General features: G+C 37.0%; 1 protein-coding gene across 1 annotated transcript in view; it reads left to right on the forward strand.

Annotated features, from left to right (window-relative positions):
* GRK3 (G protein-coupled receptor kinase 3) overlaps positions 1-22,671 on the forward strand; it is a 152,508-nt gene that overhangs the window by 65,935 nt on the left and 63,902 nt on the right. Inside the window, exons 3-5 of the mRNA XM_058281566.1 lie at positions 7,718-7,791; positions 18,798-18,899; positions 20,697-20,771. Coding sequence (XP_058137549.1) covers positions 7,718-7,791; positions 18,798-18,899; positions 20,697-20,771 — 251 coding nt within the window. The remainder of the gene's footprint in view (positions 1-7,717; positions 7,792-18,797; positions 18,900-20,696; positions 20,772-22,671) is intronic.

Raw genomic sequence — 22,671 nt, forward strand, 5'->3', positions numbered from 1 at the left:
TTTCCATTTATTGAGATCTTCATTAATTTTCCTTAGTAATGTTTTGGAGTTCTCATCATAATGGTCCTACCTATCTTTTATTCATTTATTTCTAAATATTAGTTGCTTTTTTGATGCAATAGCAAATGAATTTGATTTTTAAAATTCTGTTTTCAAATTGTGTGCTGTGACTATGTAGAAATTAAATTGATTCTTGGCTAATGACCTTGTATCCTGTGGTTTTGCTAAATTCACTAATACGTTCTCGAAATTGCTTCACAGGTAGGTTTTGCAAACCAAGTTGTCTGTAAACTGAGTCAGTTTTAATTTTTCCTTTGCAGTTTGTATAACTTTTATTTCCTTTTCTTGCTTTATTGCACTGGCTAAGGCTTATAATACAATGTATTGAATAAGTGTTATTATGAGTGTATGTTCTAGTCTTTCTTCATCTGGCATGTTCTGTGCTTTGTTCATCTCACAACTTCTTCCTCAGAGAGGTCCTATTGACCATTCTATCTGAAGTAAATCTTCCTCTTTTTTATCATTTATTTCAGGATCATATTTTATTTCCTCATACATTTACCATAAATTATAATTATTCTATTTAATTCTTTGCTGTCTGTCTCTTATATAAAACTATAAGCGCATCTGGGGAAACTCTATCTTCACCATTGCATACCTAGTGCACAGGACACTGGCTCTTAGGAGACTCTTAGTAAATGTCTAATAGAATTAGTCAATATTAGTAGGAGCTTTTTGCAGTTTTCCAGTGTATTTCCTTCCCAGAATTGGAATCTCATTTGCAAATCCTACGACAAGTATTATTTCTTGCAAGGTTTTTTGCATATTCCCCCCTCCTTTTTTTTTAAAGATTATTTATTTATTCCTCTCCCTTTCTCCCCCACCCCGGTTTTCTGTTCTCTGTGTCTGTTTGCTGTGTCATCATCTTTGTCTGCTTCTGTTGTTATCTTTACCCCTTTTTTATTTTTTTTGAGGCTAAATTTCAAAATATCTCATAGAAACCTCTCATATTTAATACTTTCAAAAGCTCTTAACTCATTCCAATATCATAAGAAACAATACACTTCTCTGTATTAATTTTTGCAAAATATTTTGGTAACAATCTTCCCTGAATGTTATAAACTCTAAAAAGTTCATCAGCATTCATACTATTTACAGTGGCTCAAATATAGAAATTTGGCAAATACATTCCACAATTATCTAGTAGGCAGGTGTTGGGTCACTACTTTTTACTCTTCAAAATCTGAGGAAATTGCAGTGATGAAGTGAACATGTTAGGCAAATTATTCCCTTATTTTTTGCCCTTTAGATTTTGTTCTAATCTTAGTAATGCTTCATTTGCTCTTTATGTAATTTCAGCCTGATGAAGGTAAATTGCTTTCAGCCTGGAACATGGTGATCTAGAATTTATCCAAAAGGCAAAATATCTTTCTTCTTGTTGCTGCATTTTAACAGCGCTGTGGTAGAAAGTAAAGCTTCAGTTTATATAGCAAACATGAAGAAACTACTGCTTTTTTCTGTAGTATGTTAAAATAATCCTTGGCTTATCCTGTATGTTGACAGTAGAGCTTGAGTTAAAGAAGTACATAAAAAACATTCTAAATTAGAGGTTCATTTTTTTGTTTTTTATTTTTTTAAAGATTTGTTTATTTATTTATTTCTCTCCTCCTCCCCCCCACCCCGATTGTCTGTTCCCTGTGTCTATTTGCTGCGTCTTCCTTGTCCGCTTCTGTTGTTGTCAGCGGCACGGGAATCTGTATTTCTTTTTGTTGTAGCATCTTGTTGTGTCAGCTCTCCATGTGCTCAGGCTGCACTTTCTTTCGCACTGGGCGGCTCTCCTTACGGGGCGCACTCCTTGAACATGGGGCTCCCCTACGCGGGGGACACCCCTGCGTGGCACGGCACTCCTTGCGCGCATCAGCACTGCGCATGTGCCAGCTCTACACAGGTCAAGGAGGCCTGGGGTTTGAACTGCGGACCTCCCATGTGGTAGACGGACGTCCTAACCACTGGGCCAAGTCCACCGCCTGAGGTTCCTTTATTGAACTCTCTTCTTCCCTCATACCATTCTTCCTTTCCTTTGCTCCCTTTCTTCCCTTCCTTCCCCCTCCTTATTTCTCCTCAGCTGTCTATGTCACAGTTAATGTTCTAGTTGCTACAAATATAGTAGAGGATAAGACAGATGTGATTTGTCCATATGCAGCTTATATTATAGCGGAGGAGGCAGGCAATAAAGAATTAAACAAACATGTACATATGATAAATTTTTATTTTCTTTTATTTATTTATGTTATTTTTTAAAATTAGAGTTAATAGATCACAAGGAACATTACATCAAAAAACAAAAAACAGGCAACAGACTTGACCCAGTGGTTAGGGCATCCATCTACCACATGGGAGATCCGTGGTTCAAACCCCAGGCCTCCTTGACCCATGTAGAGCTGGCGCATGCACAGTGCTGATGTGCGCAGGGAGTGCTGTGCCTCGCAGGGGTGTCCCCCGTGTAGGGGAGCCCCATGTTCAAGGAGTGCGCCCCGTAAGGAGAACCGCCCAGTGCGAAAGAAAGTGCAGCCTGCCCAGGAATGGCGCCACACACACGGAGAGCTGACACAACAAGATGCCGCAACAAAAAGAAACATAGATTCCCGTGCTGCTGACAAAAACAGAAGTGGACAAAGAAGACACAGCAAATAGACACAGAGAACAGACAACTGGGGTACGGGGGGAAGGGGAAATAAATAAATAAATAAATAAATAAATCCTTAAAAAAACAAAAAACATAAGAGGTTCCCATATAACCCACTCCCTATCCCCACACCTCATCATTTTTGTAAATTTTATTTTTTTGAAGATATATACATCACACACAAAAATTGTTACATTAAAACGTATAAGATGTTCCCATATACACCCCACATCCCCATCCCACTCCTCCCACACCAACAACCTCCCCCATCGTTGTGGCATACTCATTGCACTCGGTCAACACATTTTGGACACCACCGCACTACATAGATAATAGTTTACCCTGTAGTTCACACTCTCCGCCAGTCCATTCAGTGGATTATGACAGGATATATAAGGTCCAGCATCTGACCCTGAAACATCATTTTGAACAACTCAAAATCCCAAAAATGCCCCCACATCACATCTCTATTTCCCTCTCCCTGCCCTCAGCAAATACTGTGACCACTTCCTCCACCTCGATGCTAAAATTTCTTCTATTGCTGGTCACAGTAGTTTTATAGTAGAATATCAGTAAGTCCATAGTAGTCCATATTTTATTCCTTCGTTCTGTGGATGCTGGTATGGTGATGCCCTCTCCACCACTAGATCAAGAGGGGCTTAGAAACCACATGGATGAAGGATGCAATTCCTCTGGTTGCAGTTTTAGGCACTCTTGATTCCCTGGTGTGGTGGTTGACCATCTTCACCTCCCTGTTAGCTGACCTAGGTAAGACCAATGAACCAGAGCGTAGAAGGCACCACTCTACTGAGCCTTAGACCCCAGCTGGCACATGGCAGTCCAGAGATTCAAGTCTCCTGAGTATGTACCATCCCTAGCACCAACTACAGGTTCAGTAAAAGTGGTGTGCATAAGTGACCTCCTAGCTCTTTTTGGAAGACTCTTAGCCATATAAACTCATTTGTCTTTGCCATTTCCCCCTTTTATTCAAAGTCAAAAAGCAGTTTTTAACACTTGATCCAATATGTAGACTGAGATATTCTGCTGGTCTGAGTTGACCCTTTTATTCGAGGTCTCTTTCTAGTTGCTTTATCGGGTAGTGATTGGTAGTAATCCCTAGGCACCAGGGAGGCTCATCCCCAGGAGTCATGTCCCATGCTGAGTTTGGCTTAGAAAGTGGCCACATTTGAGCAACATGGGGGCTCTCAGGAGGTAACTGTTAGGCACTCTACAGCTCTAGGCCTAGTTCATATTTGAGGCACACATGCTCCTAAGCACAGTCATCAGTATCAAGGGTTCATTATTGGGCCATACTTCCTTGTTGATCTTTGCTGTTGCCCTTGGGGAATTATTGTTGTTCCATTGGGGAATGTGACAGAGCTCCCCTGGGTAGAAACTCAGCACTCCCTCAGTTGACGTTTATAACTGTAACTACTATAAAGGTACCCAACATATATCATATTTATGTTCCCTATATACATACATGCCCTGGAGAACTCCCCCGCACCCATGTGCCCCCCGTCAATAACACCCCACACCAGAGTTCCTCCCCTGCCATAGTTGAACCTCTCTGTAGTCCAAAACTTCTTCAAGAATGAATCCTAATATATTGCCAAATTCAATTAATAGGAAATTGAAATATAGTGATGGGTTTAAAGTTTAGAAATAGAATACATAGTCATTTAGAAATACTAAAATAAAGTAAAAATAAATTCGTATATTAATAAAATGAAAAATATTATAAAACTTTGTTTCTAATGTTTTGCTTTTGTCACTGTAATAGGTGTCGCCCTGTACATAAAGTGGCAAGGCACTTTCTTTCATTTCTTCCTCAGTGTCTACATGCTTTCTTTTTTTTTTTTTTTTCCTAATTTTTAATTTTGTTTTCAAAAAAGTTTTAGATCACAGTAATTCACATACACAATTTAGGAGACTCCCAGATTTCCAACAGCAAACCCCAGCATTCCCCAGCAATGATCTTTTTACATGTTCATGTTATATTTATTGCAGCTGATGTACATATTTTGAAACATAGCTATCAAACATGGTTCCATTTTGGTTTACATTATTGTTTATATTTTAGACTGTACAAATTTCTAGATTTTTAGTTTCCTTATGTTTTACGTTATGGTTTACATTTTAGTTTATAGACTTTTACACAATTTAGTTGTAAGCTAACATATCCTTTATCCATCACTGCATGATATTGTGGAGTACTTCCATTGCCCCCAGTCGCTCTGCTTCCATCTATGCTATACCTCTCCCCCTCCCCTCAGGGCACACCGTGACAATCAATGTTCACTACTAGAGAATTTTTTATTTTCTTAAGTGCTTTTAAAAAAAGATGATATGGGAGAGTGAAAAGGAGGGAGAGAGAAAGAGAGAGAGAGATCTAGAATGAGTGAGAATCAGAAGACCCTGCTAAGAAGAGGGGTATTTGAGCTGAACTCAGAAGGTCTAGAAGATCCAGGGAAAGAATGTTCTAGGAAGTGGGGGAGTGGTGAAAAGTCCTGATAAGGGATTGAGCTTAGTGTTAGAAGAACTGAAATGCAAGTGTAAGTGAAGTACAGCTGGGGGAGAGCAGGATGAGGTGAGTCTGGAAAGGAAACTAGGGGCCACATTGCAGAGGGCATAATAGGCTTGGTGAGGTATTTCAGTTTGATTCCAAATAGAGTTAAAAAGCCAGTGATCTACATGTGAAGTTGTCATTTGGATGTTTTAAAAACTTTTCTAATATGATCAAAATACCTAGGTTGAAATTCTTATTTTAGTTTTCTCCTCCAAAAATAGAAAAAGAAATACATGAAGCAAAAACTCACAGAATTGAAAGATTAACAAATCCATAATTACAAATGGAAATTTCAACATACTCTTTCAATAATGGCCAGAATAAGTAGATAATCAGTAAGGATCTAGATTATCAACCTACTAGTCTTAATTGACTTTATTTATTTTGCCAAAATGCTCCGTCCTGAAAATGTTTTTTTTCCCCAAGTGCCCTTGGAACATTCACCCTGAAATCACACAGATAGACCAAAATTTTGGGCCAAACACAAGTCTCAATAAACTTAAAAGCATTGAAATCACACCAGGTATGTTCTCTGACCACAGCAGAGTTAAATATAAACCAATGTCAGAAAAATACCTGGGAGAACCTACCAAATATTTGGAAATTAAACTCAGTGCCTCTCAGTGACACATTGGTCAAAGAAGAAATGATGAGGAAAATTAAAAATTAGTTTGAAGTGATTGAAAATGAGAAGACAACTATTATTCTTATTTAAAATCAAAGCACTAATCTGCAAATAAGTAGAGATTTGTATCCTCAGCTTTTCCTGCTTGTCTGTGGCTTGAATTGCTGCTGCTTTCCTGTAGTGGCATCCCTGCAGTTCTCAGTTAAATGAGCCTGGCTACCCCTCTTGATGCTTGTACAGTACTTAGCTCCGGTGAAGTCAGCCTGGCCTGTTCAGTGATTACGTTCAAAGACTTAATCATTTTCTTTTAGTTCAAATGAAAGAACACTGACCATTTCCAAAGGTCATGTTCTGGGAATTTATGGAATAGTCACAGACAAGTTCAAGTGACATGGTTCTTTTTTTTTTATTTTTATTTATTTCTCTCCCCTTGCCTGCCCCCACCCCATTGTCTGCTCTCTGTGTTCATTCACTGTGTGTTCTTCTGTGTCTGCTTTCATTCTTGTCAGTCAGCACCAGGAATCTGTGTCTCTTTTTGTTTTCTGTTGCGTCATCTTGCTGTGTCAGTTCTCATGTGTGGTGCCACTCCTGGGTGGGCTGTACTTTTTTTTTTTGCATGGGGGTGGCTCTCCTTGTGGGGCACACTTCTTGTGCGGGGGGCACCCCTGCGTGGCATGGCACTCCTTGCACATGGCAGCACTGCACGTGGGCCAGCTCACCAAATGGGCCAGGAGGCCCTGGGTACCGAACCCTGGACCCTCCCATATGGTAGGTGGACACTCTATCAGTTGAGCCATATCTGCTTCCCAGTGATTCTTATGCTGACATTAAAGTTTTGTCAGAGCTGCTTCCTTTTGCTCCCACCAGGAGAATTCTGGTCCACCCCCTCCTACCATTTTAGATGTTTTGTGAGTCTTTCTTCAGGTCCCTTCTGTGATTTCTGTTTCTTTAGATACTCCTTCAATTGTTTCAACTTTTGGGGGTTCTATGATCTTTGAGGATCTCTGCCCTCAGCCATGTATCATCTTGACCACGTCAACGTCATTCAGTCATCTAGGCATGACTATGTGTGAGGCATTAAGCTAGGCACTAGGTTTGCAAATGGGGTAGGAGACTTTTAAATCAGATAACCAATTAGAATGTGGTAAGTACTTTGATAAAGGTGTCTTGGAGGCCTATATAAATGCATTAATTTCAACAAATATTTTGTGATCTTCTACTATGTGTCAGACACTGTGCAGTAGATTCTCATCAGAGAAAACTTCAGAGCAGAGGTAACTTTTGAGTCTACTTTTGAGGTTGGGTAGTGGGAATTCCACACATAAGGAACTGGTTGTTTAAAGGTGAGGAACACAGTTGTGAAGGGGCAAGGGGAAGAGGTAGTCTTCTCTGGGTTCATGGTGGGAAATTGGGGGTGGTCAATGAGTGGAGAAAGGAAAGGCTAGAAAGTTTACCTGCCTTTTTAAGGGGCTTAGTCTAGTGTCTTTGGGCATGGTATTTATTGTCTCCACAATATAACTCTTACCAGCACTCCATTCTGCCTGTATCTCTTATTTCTTTGGTTGCTAGTCTACTCACTATAGTGGTATTTTTGAAAAGTGGGGGCGGGAAAGGTATGACTAGGAAAGGAGCTCCCTGAAGCAAGAAACCAAGTGTGTGGTATTCTTCCTCCTGGAGTTATTTCCTTCCAGGGTATAATCAGCCTCTTGAAATCTTTTATTATTTTTTAAGGTAAGGGAAGAAGAGGTGAGAAATAAACAAATTAGTTTGAAAACCCCCTGTAGGGTTAAATTTCAATTTATTGTCCACCCTGAAATTTTTTATTCTTTTCCTTTAGGTTTCTTGCTATTTAAAGATTTTTGTTTGAATGAAATTAATGAAGCTGTACCTCAGGTGAAGTTTTATGAAGAGGTAAGAACTAATTGCTTTACTAATGCTTTTATTTCAAAAGCGTATTTCAGTTGTGCTTTGGAAAATATTAAGATTCCTTGTGCCATTTTGCAAATATTTAGAAATCCATTGAAAGTAATTAATAGTAAAAGATGTAATATGTGATTTGTTAGAAATGCTGAAAACATCTATAAAAAATGAACAAACTATCAAAATAAAATTCTTAAAGGCCTCAGAGAGCTGTGAAGTAATAAAGAATAGTTGGACTAAAATTCCAGAAAGGGGAGAATCATTCAGGGATGCACTGAGGATTACCAGCTGTTTGACTTTCCTCAGATGCTTTCCTCAGGGCAATATGAACTGAGCCAAAGGGTTACTGCAGGATGAAAGAGAAACTAGAAAAGGTGTTAGTGGTGACACAAGACTGGAGGGACAAATTAGAGACTAGAGAGTGGGAGTCAAACACACAGCTGGTTTTCCCTCAGACATTGGTGAATTCTAAGGCGGGAGGATAGCTGAAAAGATAGGCCAGAAGTTTCTGGAAAGCACACTGGAACCAACCACAGCCTTACATAGGATTCATAGTCATGATGGAATCGGATCTGAAAACAAAACAGGAAGGAGGTGCAAGCCATGAAGGGAGTGGTTGATAGACACTGACTGAAGTTCTATAGCTACTTTTCATCTGGGGCAGCTTCTGTTTCTAGGAAGATGAGAATTGGGCTGGGTCCTTGCCAGAAGGTTGCTTCTGTGAGACCAAAAAAACCAGAAGTGATTCTGGGGCTAGGGTAAAAAACAAAAAGAAAAACAGAGACTGAAGGAGCCCCAAATACATGACCGGTTTCTCTCTCAAGACATATGCCAAATTTGGAAGCTGAATGGGTCAGGAGGCTGAAGACCTAAGCTGAACACCTCTAAGGGTAGAACTGAATTTAGTAGTGAGGAGGCAAAGATCTCACATTGAATCTGGAGGGACAAACCAGAAGCAGATTGAGTTATTTAAAAAGTGGTGTCCCAACCAAGCCAAGGCCCACAGGAAGGAGGAATACAGTAAGGATTAGAGTGGACTTAATGATATTCTATTCATGAACTATTGTGGTTATAATCAAGAAAATGTGGCATTGGTGTGGAAAAAGTGGCCATGGTGGCTGCTGGGTGCAGGAAATGGGAGGAGGAGATGAGATGTGGAGGCGTTTTTGGGACTTGGTGTTGTCTTAGGTAGTGCTGCAGGGACCATTACCGGACATTGTAGATCCTCCCATGGCCCACTGGATGGAACGTGGGAAAGTATGGGCTATGATGTGGACCATTGACCATGAGGTGCAGCGATGCCCAGAGATGTACTCACCAAATGCAATGGATGTGTCATGATGATGGGGGAGAGTGTTGCTGTGGGGGGAGTGGTGGGGTGGGGACGGTGGGGGTGAATGGGGACCTCATTTTTTTTGAATGTAATATTTTTTAAAAAAATGAATAATAATTTAAAAAAAGTGGTGTCCAAGATCCAGCCAAACTCCGTCTCTCAGTGGATCAAGTGCTCCCTTTCCCCCACCCCTAACAGAGAATAAGGGAACCCTTTCTGTCTTTTGTGAAGGTGGAGAGTAACAACAGTAAAGAATCTATAATGTTTAGCATATGTAAAAAACTACTAGACATGCTAAGAGGCAAGATCATATGATTCCAAAAAAGGCAATAGAAGCAGAACCACAGATGAATCAGATCTTAAAGTTAGCTGACAAATACTTGAAAGAAAGTATGAACAGTATGTTCAAGACAGTAGAGGAAAAGATGGGCAAAAGTACATTAGAGGTTTCTAGAGACTGGTGGGAGAGGTGAGGAGAATGGGGAGTTATTGCTTAATGGATACAGAGATTTTGTTTTGGGTAATGAAAAAGTTTTGTTAATAAATAGTGGTGATGGTAGCAGAACATTGTAAATGTTATTGACGCCTCTGAATTGTACACTTTAAAATGGCTAAAATGGAAACATTTATTGTGTGTGTGTATATATCATAATAAAATGTAAAGAAAACAGAAGAAATACTAAAGGGAGATCCTTTAGGCAGAAGGAAGATGATCCCAGATAGACATGCAGGAAGGAATGAAGAACACCATAAAAGGAATGGGTGTGTGTATGTATGTGTGTGTGTGTATATATAAAATGCATATAGAACTAAAATGCTTGACGGTAGCACAGAAGGCAGGAAAGGGGTTGATGAAGTTAACACTAATTCCAGGATCATTTTGGGAGTACTGAAAGTAATAATTTGTAGTATACTTTAGTCAGTCAAGGGTGTATTTCATAATCTCTAAGGTGACCTCTAAAAGAGTAAAGCATGTAGTTTAAAAGGAAGAAAATGTAGTAAAACAATATTGAGTTAATAAAAATGGCAAAAAAGTAATAAAATTTAAAAAGTAACGAAAATAGTAGATCAAATAGAGACAAATAGTGAGATGGAAGATATAAATCCATCTACATAAATGAACTAAATCTTTCAAGTAAAAGACTAAGGTTATCAGACTTGATAAAAAATGAAAACTCTATGCTGCTTACAAGAAACATTTTATACAGAATAATACAAGAGGATAAATGAGAAGAATTTCATAATAATAAAGGGACCACTCCAACAGAAAGGTATCACAGTCTTAAATTTGTACATTACAAATAATGTAACTTCAAAATATATAAAGCAAAAATTGGCAGACATAAAACAAGACAAATCCATACTCATGAGCAACATTAACATATAGCTCCTGAGGTTATAGAACAAGCAGGAACAAAATTAGTAAAGATACAGAATATTTTAATAAAGTTATGAATAAACTTGACATATATAGAACAGCAAAAATAGAATTCACATTCTTTAAAGTTCATATGAAACATTTATCAAACTAAATCTTGTGTTGGGTTCTAAAGAAAGCTTTTACACATTTCAAGATTGAAATTGTTCAGAGTATGATCCCTGGCTACAATGGAATTAAACTATAGCAGGGTTAACAAAGAAGTCCTTAATGCCTGAAAATTAATATACTTCTGAATATTTTATGGATCAAAAAGAATTAAAGCAGAAGTTAGAAAATAATTAAAATGTATTTTTAAAATGACACATTATTATTAGCATGATGTTATCTTTACTTTAAAGCATTTTAAGTGTTCTAAAGAATAACATAATTAGGTCTGATGTTAGTAATCTTTGTTCTATGTTGAAAATTGAAGGGATATTCCTTTCTTTGCTAATATATTGATATTCATAAGAAGTTGATTTTTTCCAATATTACATTAATATATTTCCAGGAAGACTGGTCAGTTATGTGTACATTTAGCACATTGTAAAAAAAAAAAAAAAAAAAGCTAAATCCAAAAGGATTTTACTCAGTATGCAATAACCTTATTATCTCTGTCTGAATCATGACCAGGCATTTATCTAGATGAGAATCACAGCTTGGTCCGTCAAAAAAATTCTTGTATTCCTCAAAGCTTCAATTCTCCAATTTCAACTTGCACTAAGTTGGTTTATCATTTGAAATCTTCTTCAGAAGATACTTTGTTAGGTGAAAACAGATGGGCAATCTACAAAGGATTAACAGTTGCTTAGGGTTATTTCTTTATTTTTTTTTTTTGGTTCTACAGCAGTCTCTTTATTTTTTATTTTTTTTTTAAATGTTACATTCAAAAAATATAAGGTTCCTATATACCCCCAATCCCCCTCACCCCACTCCTCCCACATCAACAACCTCTTTCATCATTGTGGCACTTTCATAGCATTTGGTGATTACATTTTGGAGCACTGCTGTACTGCATGCTTTATAGTTTACACTGTAGTTTACATCCCCCCCCACCCCAGTACATTCAGTAGGTTATGGCAGGATATATAATGTCCAGTATCAGTCCCTGAAGTATCATTTAGGACAACTCCAAGTCCCAGAAGTGCCCCCATGTCACATGTCTTCTTCCTTCTCCCTGCTCTCAGCAACTACTGTGGCCGCTTTCTCCACATCAATGCTACGGTTTTTTTTTTTTAAAGATTAATTTATTTATTTCTCCTCTCCCCCCCCCCCCCAATTGTCTGCTCTGTGTGTTTCTCTGTGTCTGTTTCTATTCTTGTCAGCAGCCCAGGAATCTGTGTCTCCTTTTGTTGCATCATCTTGCTGCATCAGCCCTCCATGTGTGTGGTGCCACTCCTGGGTAGGCTGACCTTTTGTGCTGGGCGGCTCTCCTTACGGGGCACACTCCTTGCACGTGAGACTCCCCTACGTGGGGGACACCCCTACGTGACACAGCACTCCTTGCACGCATCAGCACTGCGCTTGGGCCAACTCCACACGGGTCGAAGAGGCCCTGGGTTTGAACGCGAACCTCCCATGTGGTAGGCGGACACTCTATCCATTGAGCCAAGTCTACTTTCCTACAGTTTTTTCCATTACTAGTCACAATAGTTCCATAGTAGAATATCAGTAAGCCCACTCTAATCCATATTTTATTCCTCCATCCTGTGGTCCCTGGGATGGTGATGTCCACTCCACTTCTTTATCAAGAGGGGGCTTAGATTCCATGTGGACAATAGATGCAATTCTCCTTCTTGCAGTTGTGGGCACCCTCGGTTCCCTGGTGTGGTGGTTAAGCATTTACTGCAAATATGGTAGCGAATACTGAGGATGCACTTCCATTGGTGTTTCCTCTTTATTGGCTCACTCCCCAGCTCTCCAGCCTCTCTTCAGACGTGGCACAAGATGAACGTGGCTCATCAGGTTATCCCTTGGACCATGTTCTAAACTCCTCATCAACTTGTCCTTTGTACTCTATTCTTTTATTGACGATATCACCCACCCTTACTTAGATCTGACATTTCTTTTTATCTTCCACCAGAAATCCCATTCTGTCTTATGGATATTTCTCAATGAAATCAACTGCATTTTCTTCAAACTTAATGCTTGTAAGATCAAATGCAACATCTTTCCATTGTGCCCAGTTCTCTTTAATGAGTTTACTATTTGTATTCATAGATTCAAAGTTCTCTAAATCAGTACATCCTTCAAACATTAAAGTTAATAATAATTCTCTGACCTCTCTTTTTTTGTGCATCTAGTAGAGTCTTTAATTTCTAGTTGTTTTGGAACTCCAATCTACATAAAACTCTATTCTCAGATTTCTTGAAACATACATTTTGTACATTATATTTCCAAACAGTTACCCATTTCTGGTGGCTTCAAGTTGTAATTGCTTATCCTGCATTCAAATCTCTGTATTAGTTATCTACCTTTCCCTTCTTATCTTTCAGTAGCTTCTTACATAGATTTTCCACTTTAGCCAAACCTTGTCCTTCAGCATCCTCCAAATCCACAGAGCAATTGCTCTTATTGATAATTTACTTTTGTTCTTTCCATGACCTCGGATGCTGCTCTTCTTTTCAGCTAGAGAACCTAGCTTATTTTGAGGCTTTGTGTGATTTCTGCCTTCTCTATCAAGTCTGTCTACCCTAGTCTTCTGTGATTGCCTACTCCTTTGGTTCCTATCCTGTTTGCTTCCTGTAGTGCTCATGTATTACTTAGCACATATTGGCTGCTTCTATGGGCATAACCAGTATTTTCATCTAGGCCACTATTCATCTCAGACAGAAATCCTGATTGGGTGCAGATGTACCTCTCACTTACTGTGGCATTGGGGCAAGTCATTCAGCAAACCCTGAAGCTTTTTCCTTGTGTCAGACTCTGAGCGGACAAATGTAAACTAGGACATTGTCCCTGTACTTGAGGAACTCACAGTATGAGAACTTAATACCTGAACTTCAGTTACATCATCTATAAAATGAGGTTAGTAATCATCTCCTGCTTACTTTACAGGCCTATTGTGGGGCCAAATGGGATAGTGGATGAAAAATTGTTTTCCACATTATAATATGCTGCTCAGGTTTATGGGAGGGCGTGTAATATAGTGCTTTAGAGTTCCAGCTCTGAACTCAGACTGCCCAGGCTTGGATTTGGACTCAAATGCTTGGCAGTTGTATAAACTTGATACACAATTTAGCTTCTCTTTACATGGGTTTCCTCAGCTAAGAACAAGGATAATAGCAATGCCTGTCTCATAGGGCATTTGAGACACACTAGGGACAGAGCCTGGTAGGCATTAATTGCAACAACAGTGTGTTGATTTATAACCTTTTTTGTTCCAAGTAAGTTTCAAGGCAGTGTCTAAACATGTGTATAACTAGATTTAAAAGAAGTCATGGAAAAGAAAGAATAAATATATGAACAAAGATAAAGTTAGTAGATAGATTTTTATTCAGTCATTCAACAGATATTATACACCAACATTGTGTCTGGCATTGTTCGGATCAGCAAACTAGGCAAGGCCCTCACTCTCTTGGAGCTTATATTCTGATTGAGAGAAACAGACAATAAACAAGTAATAAACAAACAGGAAATGTATCAGGAAGTAAAAAGTGCTATGTAATGATTCAGAACAGGATGTGATATATTGTGACTTGGTGGCCAGTTTAGATTGATGGATGGGTCAGAGACTGAAGCTCTGAGAAGGTGATATTTAAGCAGAGACTAGAATGGCAAGGAGGCTAGTTCTTTGAATTTGGGAGCAGGATGAGGAAGAGAATATTCTAGAACAGAGCCCGTGACTTGTGGGAAATAATTTGGCATTTTTGGGGAACTGAAAGTAGCCCACTGTGGTGTGGTTGTAGTGGGTGAGGGGGACTGGGCAATATGAGAAAAAAGTAGGTTGAAGAGAGAGGCAAGGTATGGGGAGCCAGAGTAACATATTTAGATTCTATTCTAGAGCCCAAGAAAAGTTTAAAGCAGGGCAGTGTAAGGTGCAGTGTTCCATAAATATCAGTTAGGTCCAGGTGGTTGATGTGATTGTCTTCTATATCTTTACTCATTTTATGTTTAGTAGTTTTATCAGTTGCTGAAAGAATGATATTAAAATCTCTATGATTATATAATTGTCTATTTCTTTTTTATTCTGTCATTTTTTCATGTATTTTGAAGCTCTGTTATTACATTTGTGATTGTAACATCTTTCTATGTGATATATCCTTCTGTCTCTGGTAATCCTCGTCTTAAAGTTGATTTCACCAAATAGTATTATAGCCATTTCACCCTTTTTATGCTTAATGTTTTAGTTCATAGATCCCTATCCATCTTCTTTAAAACTGTGCTTTTATATGTAAATTGTCTTTTTAGCTATGAAGTGTCTTGTTCCTTTCCTCCCATTCTAATGATAGCTGCTTTTCAATCGTAGTAGTTTTAGATATTGTATGTATCCTATGTGGGGTTTGTCAGGTTTCTTCAATCTGTAAATTTGTATCTCTCAACAAATCTTGGAAATTTGGAACCACTATTTCTTAAAACATTTTTTTTAATCTCTTAATCTCTCTCTTCTCTTCTGGGACTCCAATCATATATATATGTTTGACCTTTTGATATTGTCCTACGTATCTCTGATGCTCTTTTCATTTTTTGCCCCAATCTTTTTTGTTTCTGTTATTCAGATTTCTATGAATCTATTTTCAAATTCATTGACACTTTTGTCATCTCTAGTCTGCTATTATTTACCTTTTTTATTGCAGATACTATATTTTTCTGTTCTAAAATTTCTATTTGGTTCTTTTTAGTTATTTTATATGCATATTTTCTGTTATGTATTGAGAATAATTATAATAGCTGCTTTCAAACCCTTTATTAGATAATTCCAACATCTCGGTCATCTTGGGTTGATAGTTCTTTGTGGGTGGTCTTTTTTCTTGAATATGGGTCACATTCTCCTGTTTCTTCACATGTGGAATAATTTTAATTGTATCCTGAACGTTGTGCTTGATATGTATATTGCAGTTTCTCTGAACTCTGCTATGCTTCTCCAAAGGGTATTCTTTTTGCTTCCTTTCCAATATCTTTGTACTTTTGGCCACTCTTCAATACCTTTGTGTAGTTGTATTTTATATATTGTCCAGAATTTATAGTTGTCATTTTAGGAGAGTTATTCCATTGTGTTTAGCCAGCTCTTACCAGAAGCAAAGTCTGGGTTTGTGATAGTTTGCTAACTGGATATAGCGGGTAATGGTGGCAGGGCTGTAAACAAGAGTGGAATCAATTATCATTTTTTTTTGCTTCAGCAACTGGGAGAATTATTTTACCTATTTTCATAATAAAGAAAACTGTGGGAGGAGAATGTTTGGGGGTAGAGAGGAGGTAGAAATCAAGAGTTTTATTTAGACATGTTAAATCTGAGATGCTTTTTAAATGGAAATGTCAAATAGGTAGGTGGACATTTAGAATCTGGAGCTCAGGGGAAGAAATGAGTCCTAGAGACACAAATTTATTCCTTAGAATATGATTGTTATTTGAAACCATGGGACTGAGTAGCTTTACCTAAGGAAAATGTAACTAGAAAATTAGGAGTGTCTCAGTACCATGCTTGGAGCCACTTCAGTATTTAGAAGTGTAGCACAAGAGGAATAACTACTAAAGGAGTCTGAGAAAGAGGAGCCAATGTGGCAGCCTCCTCTGGAGAGAAATCACAGAAGTCAATAGAGAAAGTTGCAAAGAAAGCAGGAGTGAATCACTGACTTGAATACTGATGAGAGGTCATGAAGCTAAGGACAAAAAGATACCCCTGAATTGGGAAAAGTGGAAGCCATTATTGACTTTACCAGATCACCTCACTAGAGCAGTGCTAGAGAAAATGTCAGATGGGAAAATGGAGATGGTGACAGTTGTGGACCAAAAGTGCTTGCTTTTAGAGTTCAGGTTATTTAGGCTACATATTCAGCTATAAGCTTTGTAATCACCAAAGTGGAAAGAAACTACATGATTAGTGAATGTTTATTATTTATGAAGATGCTTCTGTCCTACTGTTGGGAAGGCATTTTACCTTGAACTTAGACAGACTTCTGCTTGCTCAGGTGACCTGGACACCTAACTGTGAGAATCAGAGGCACATTTTTCTATGCATATGCTGTTATAAGGCCATTCTGTTTACAGCTAATTGTTAGCTGTCTTCATATTCTTTAATTAGTAATTTTACTGATAATAAAAATGAATTACTAATTACATCTACAAATTCCTCAGGCCCAAGAGTTACTTATTCTGTTGTTCAAGTTGGAGTTTGTTGTAAGCCTCAAGGTCTTGGGCAAAGCCAGTGTCGTAGTTCAGAGTATTATTTTCCCAAGATACTAGAGTTTTCTATAGAGTAAGATTCTGACAGTTCATGGAAACATCCATAGACTCAACATTTGTTCAAAGAGTTGTCAGTTTGATTTCTTTACTTTGATTGTTATTGCCACCCTGGACTAGACTTACACATCGTACACTTGTTTTCAAGGGCAGTAATTTCATGAAGACTTATTATTGCTTGAGCTCTTCATATGCCAAGGCAGAAACATTTACCTTTGGTCTATTAACAGTCTACCTGTTTTAGTCTAGCATCCTGGTATTAACCTTTTAACATGCCTAAACCAAAGCATAGCAAAAGGAATCCACAAAGCCAAAAAGGTTTTATTATTCTGTCTGTACTTCAGATTGTGGGGTCTGCTTTCTTTTACCTTGCAGCTGCCATATTTGCACAGTATGCTATTTGAATTCTTCAGACTTGTCTTCCTAAATTAACGTAGCATATTTGAGCACAGTCCTTAGGTTATGCCAACATTGCTGGACTGTGTCTTCTTTAAAACAGTGTTTTCCTCTTAGATTGGGTTAGGCCAACCCAGTACTACTCTGCCTGCCTTTTTGTCAGATTTTGTTGGCTATTCCAAAAATGGTCCATTCTAAGTCCTGACAGAACAGAAGTGTGAATTTCTCCCATCATAGTGAAAGACTGATGCTCTTTCAGAACGATTCAGATAATCCCAATAATTTTTTACTGTGTGAATAATTTAGGTTCCTTATTGAAACTCTGCATCTCTCTCTCTCACACACACACCCACACCCACATCCACACCCACAAACACACCCCACTGTGACTTTTCTCTATCAGGAATTCTTATAAGATTGAGTGGTTTTAATTTCAACACTGTCAAATCCAGACTATAACAAGGTAGCTATTATTTCTATTCAGTTTATCCTTCCTCCCATAGGAGTGGTTACCTCCACATTTTATCAAGAATAAAAGAAGAGTCAACATAATAAGTAGCCATCTGTTGGAAACATTTTTTCCCAAAAATAAGCCCTACATTTTAATCATTCATCATGTTGAAAATCTTTGCTATAGTCTTCCTACTAGCACCATATTTCATTTGCATTTTTATTCCTTTCTCATCTTTGGATTAAAAGTATTTCTATAAATAAATGGAAACAATTCTCTGATCCAAGCTCTTCTGTTATCAGAGTATAGATCATGTGGATCATTTCTACATGAGGCAAATTTTTCTAAAGCACATTTTGTTATTTGACCTTTCTTAACCCCTGTCTTTCCCTAAGTGTAGCACAATATATACTATTAAAAGAAAACTTTCTGTTAATATTTTTATAGTGTAGATCCGGTTCCAACTTAAAAAAAAAACCAGTGCTCTTATCTATGGGTTAATTTCTTGCCAAAGTATTTATTTGTTTCAGTAGATTTTAAAAAATAATCTTTGTAAGAATCCTGATAGTATTTTATATCTGTTAGCTTAATAGCACTATATTTGAGTGATACCAATCCCCATCATAATTTTTAGAACTGAATTAAAGCCAAATTTAAATTATTTTTGCTTTGGAAAGAGAATTGACAAGAATGAATAGTCCATATCTCTTATATTGTAAGATAATTGTAACCATGGCAGTATGTTTCCTAATATTGTGTTTCTACATTTAAATGATGAGATTCATTATGGGAGAAAAATCCATTTTTATGTTTTTAGTTGAATTTAAATTATTCCAACTGCATTATTACAATATTAGAAGTAGTTCTTTCCTGTGGAATAGCCACAGCTATGTACTTTATCTTATGTGGAAGTAGTTCCTGCCTGTACTAGTAATGTCTTTTAATACAGTAAGTTTGGAAGTATACCTGCCTCACCATGATAACTTTTAAAAATATAGATAAAAGAATATGAAAAGCTTGATAATGATGCAGATCGCCTTTGTAGAAGTCGACAAATTTATGATACCTATATCATGAAGGAGCTCCTCTCTTGTTCACATGTAAGTATTTCTTTGTGTTCTTTTACTTTAGTACTGGTAAGTATGAGATGGCATTAAATGTTCCTATAATCAAAGTAAAACAGTAGGGGGATATTTAAAAATCAAAAATTACTCATCCAGTATGGAACCCATTTCTTTCTGTTCTGTTATTTGTTTCCTGATAACACGTGTGTCACAGTATCTATTGCTTCATATCTTGTTAGTATACTTCCAAAACCTGATACTTTCACTGCAAAAACTGATAAAATAAAATAGTTATTTGAACCAATTGAAGAAATAGTTGGTCTCAATTATCGTTATTTTCAAAGTAAATCAAAGTTTATTTTCATTCATATGTATGCTTAAACAATGAGGCTAATAAATATTGCTAAATATAAATCTTAAAGGGCTTCTTTTGAATTGACAGGATTGTAATTATTGTGTGAATTTTATTTGTTAATAGTTAACTATGATACTCAAAATAGTTTTTTTTTCCCCTTATGAATGAAATCAACAATCCAGTTCATTTAATAAGAAAAGGTTCCTGGGAAATTATTTCACCAGGAGTGAGTGGAAAATTTTAATAATGAAAATTTCCAATATAGTATCTCTACATTAGGACCATTTTCCAAAAGAGTAGCCTAACAGTCATGAACTGTGTTGTCCAACGCAATAGCCACTCACCATATGCAGCTATTTAAATTTAAATTAGTTAAAATCAAATGGAATTGAACATTTAATTCCTCAGGTCCTCCTGAACCACATTTCAAGTGCTCAATAGCCACATGTGGCTAGTGGCTCTTCTATTGGACGGCACAGATATAGACCATGTCCATCATTGCAGATAGTTTGTTTGGACAGCACTGGCCATGACCATGATAAATTTTAATGCTTCTGTAAACTAAGAGTTCCAAGATTGGAAGAAACCATTTATTGTTGCTTGTGAACATCACCCTGCTTTCTATTCCATGTTCAAATATTTATTGCCTTTATTGTGTTGTTTACAATTCTTACTAACATTTGAATAACTGTGGCTAAAGATAAACCTTATAGTATATATACTGCTTTGTTGTTCTTTGGACCCACTTGTAGAAAGAATTTCTGATCTGGAGCTAGTCACAAATGCGCTTTGCCTTGCTGCCTTGCTGGGTTATGGCTAAACCCTTGGGGAACGCCAGATGTTTGATGAGAGAGCCTCTGTAAACTGGGTTTCCTGTAGCTCAGCAACTTAGAAGGTTTTTGTAGTATGATGTAGTTTATAAGCCTTTGTTCTTGTGAATTATTAAATACGATACACTCTGAAGTTTCTTGGGAAGAAACAGTTTGAATTTCTGTCAGTAGAAGCTCCATTCTCGTAGAACCACTTCCACTGATGGCTGGTTACAGCAAGACTTTCCCTAATTTAGAGCCCTTGTCTCTCTGGCTTGGCTTTGTAATCCTGGCCTTTAATTCTTAAGTATATTTTCATGAATTTATTTTCTCATATAAATTAATGAGGCGATAGTATGAGTCTTTGCACTGTATTATTGTGGTAATTTTGAACTCTTATGGGATTAGGTTTGTCAGTCGGCTGTACCTATCCATGCTCATTAGCCTTCTTGGCATGTTATCTAGGAACTCTGGAAGCCTTGAGGACAAGTATTCATTCCACTTGCTTGTAAATAACCAATAGGTTTTTAAATGAATTCATGTTATTATAATTATCATAGAGTTACTGTTTGATAATTGTTGTGTTTTAATATAGTGCAACATAATCAAAGCTGTTTAAGTTTTATTGTTATTTTGTGAGAAAAAATTATTGTTTTTAATTTTTGAAAGCCGTTCTCAAAGCAAGCTGTAGACCATGTACAAAGTCATCTAGCCAAGAAGCAAGTCCCATCGACTCTTTTCCAGGTAAGATAAAATTATTTCAAAATAAAGATATCTAATTTGCTTAATGATTAGACTTGAGGGATTTTTTTTTGCAATATGTAACTATGCTAGTGGAATTGATTTATGGAACTGTATACCAGCGGGTTTTCTGGAACAAGTGAAATTTAATATTATTCTTCTTGTAAAATAAATGTGATGTTATGACCAAATCCTTAGTAAAAGTTTTCCTGAAAGAGGTTACAAGCACTTTGTAGTAACATTTTCTGTAATTCAACCAAGATATGTCACAGAGGGGAAAGGTTTTCCCATTTGCAGGTGAATTACTTTGATGTTCTAGGTAACTGTGATGAAAAGAGCTTTACAAAATTTACTAGAGGAGAAATACTGTCCTTTTAGACTGTTCGTGGTGACTTGAAGCATTGATTGAAATTTATCATTAGACTATTGTTTTAGTTCATAAAGTCTTTTAAAAACTGCAATTAGTCATTTTACTACTTGAATTGGCATTTTAATTTTTAAAAATTTTCTAGTGTCAGAGGTTTTGATACTTGAGAGATTATCCCTTGGTTGAAGTAAATTTGTTTTTAAGAATCAAGGGTGAATGTTTGAACAACCTTTGAGTCATGACTGAGGACTGAGGAATTGGATTTTACCTTGGCTTCTTGAACTTAGAATGCAGTACAGTCATATACACTTAAAGGACAAGACTTGGAAAACTAAATTAACAATTAATAGCCCTTATGTATTTGCTGCTCTTTAGATTTAATGATTTCTCCTCCCAAAAGCCAATTTGATCCTGTGTGTTATCTGTAGAGATGTTTCATGGCTTACAAAGACACAGTCAAGATTTTCAACTGAATAATGTACCTTTTATAAGAAATATGAAAGAATGCTGTTAAGTAATGTAATGATTTTCACAAATGAAAAGGATTTATCCTTTTCTTGGATTATTCAATCATTTTATTTATTTACAGTGAAGAAAGTTGAATTTTGCTGTATCCTCTTAGGATATGTATTTATTTATGCAAAATGAATTTGATTATTTTATAGGGCAAATACTAATCTGGTTCTTAGAGCATTTGAATACAGTAACAAACTGTTTCCTCTCTGTCAAAATATTTAGATGGACTTTTCTTAAAATGTAGTTTGTATTCCTATGTCTAGTGCCTAGCCCTATAGTCTTTTTGGTTATGAGCTCTGGCTCTGAAATCCATCGACCTAAGTTTAAATCCTAGGGCCTTCATTTCCTAGCTGGCAGACCCTGGGTGAGCTCCTGCTCCTCTCCTAACTTCAGTTTCCTCACCTGTGAACTGGAGGTGCTGGTGGGTCTCCCTCAAAGGTGGGTTTGTGAGGAGCCAGCAGAAGGGGGTACATGAGTTGCTTCACACTGGGCCTGCCTGTTGCAGTGCTCCATAAATATTAGCTATTATCAGATATTTTACATTCAAAAAGTACAAAGTGTATATATGCTTTTTGTGGTCTCCATGATATTTTAGTGTCAAATTTAGTTTCCCGCTGACTTTGATATATACAGATAGTCTTTAGTCAATTACATTTAACATTGTTAAACTCATAATATATGAACTTTACAGCTCTGATTTTAGCTTTCCTTATAGCATGAATAACATTAAAACAAAACTGTTCCAGGTGAGAGCCAGAGACCATTGGGAGTCTTTTCATGCCTTCAAGGAAATTCAATTTAGAAGCTATTTCTTTAGTATATCTTTTAAAAGTACTTTATTAATTTATTTTGCTCATTAAAAAATGAATTAAAGTAATATTCTGGTAAAAGATCTAGAATGGATGGTATTCTTATTTCAAAGGTTAAATAAGAAGTGAATTAGTGTAATTTAGTGTGACATGTACCATCAGAACATAGTAATTAAAGTATACATAAAAGTAACACTTTCGGATCTCCTAT

This window comes from Dasypus novemcinctus, chromosome 19 (genome assembly GCF_030445035.2).
Source record: "Dasypus novemcinctus isolate mDasNov1 chromosome 19, mDasNov1.1.hap2, whole genome shotgun sequence".
Classification (NCBI taxonomy): domain Eukaryota; kingdom Metazoa; phylum Chordata; class Mammalia; order Cingulata; family Dasypodidae; genus Dasypus; species Dasypus novemcinctus.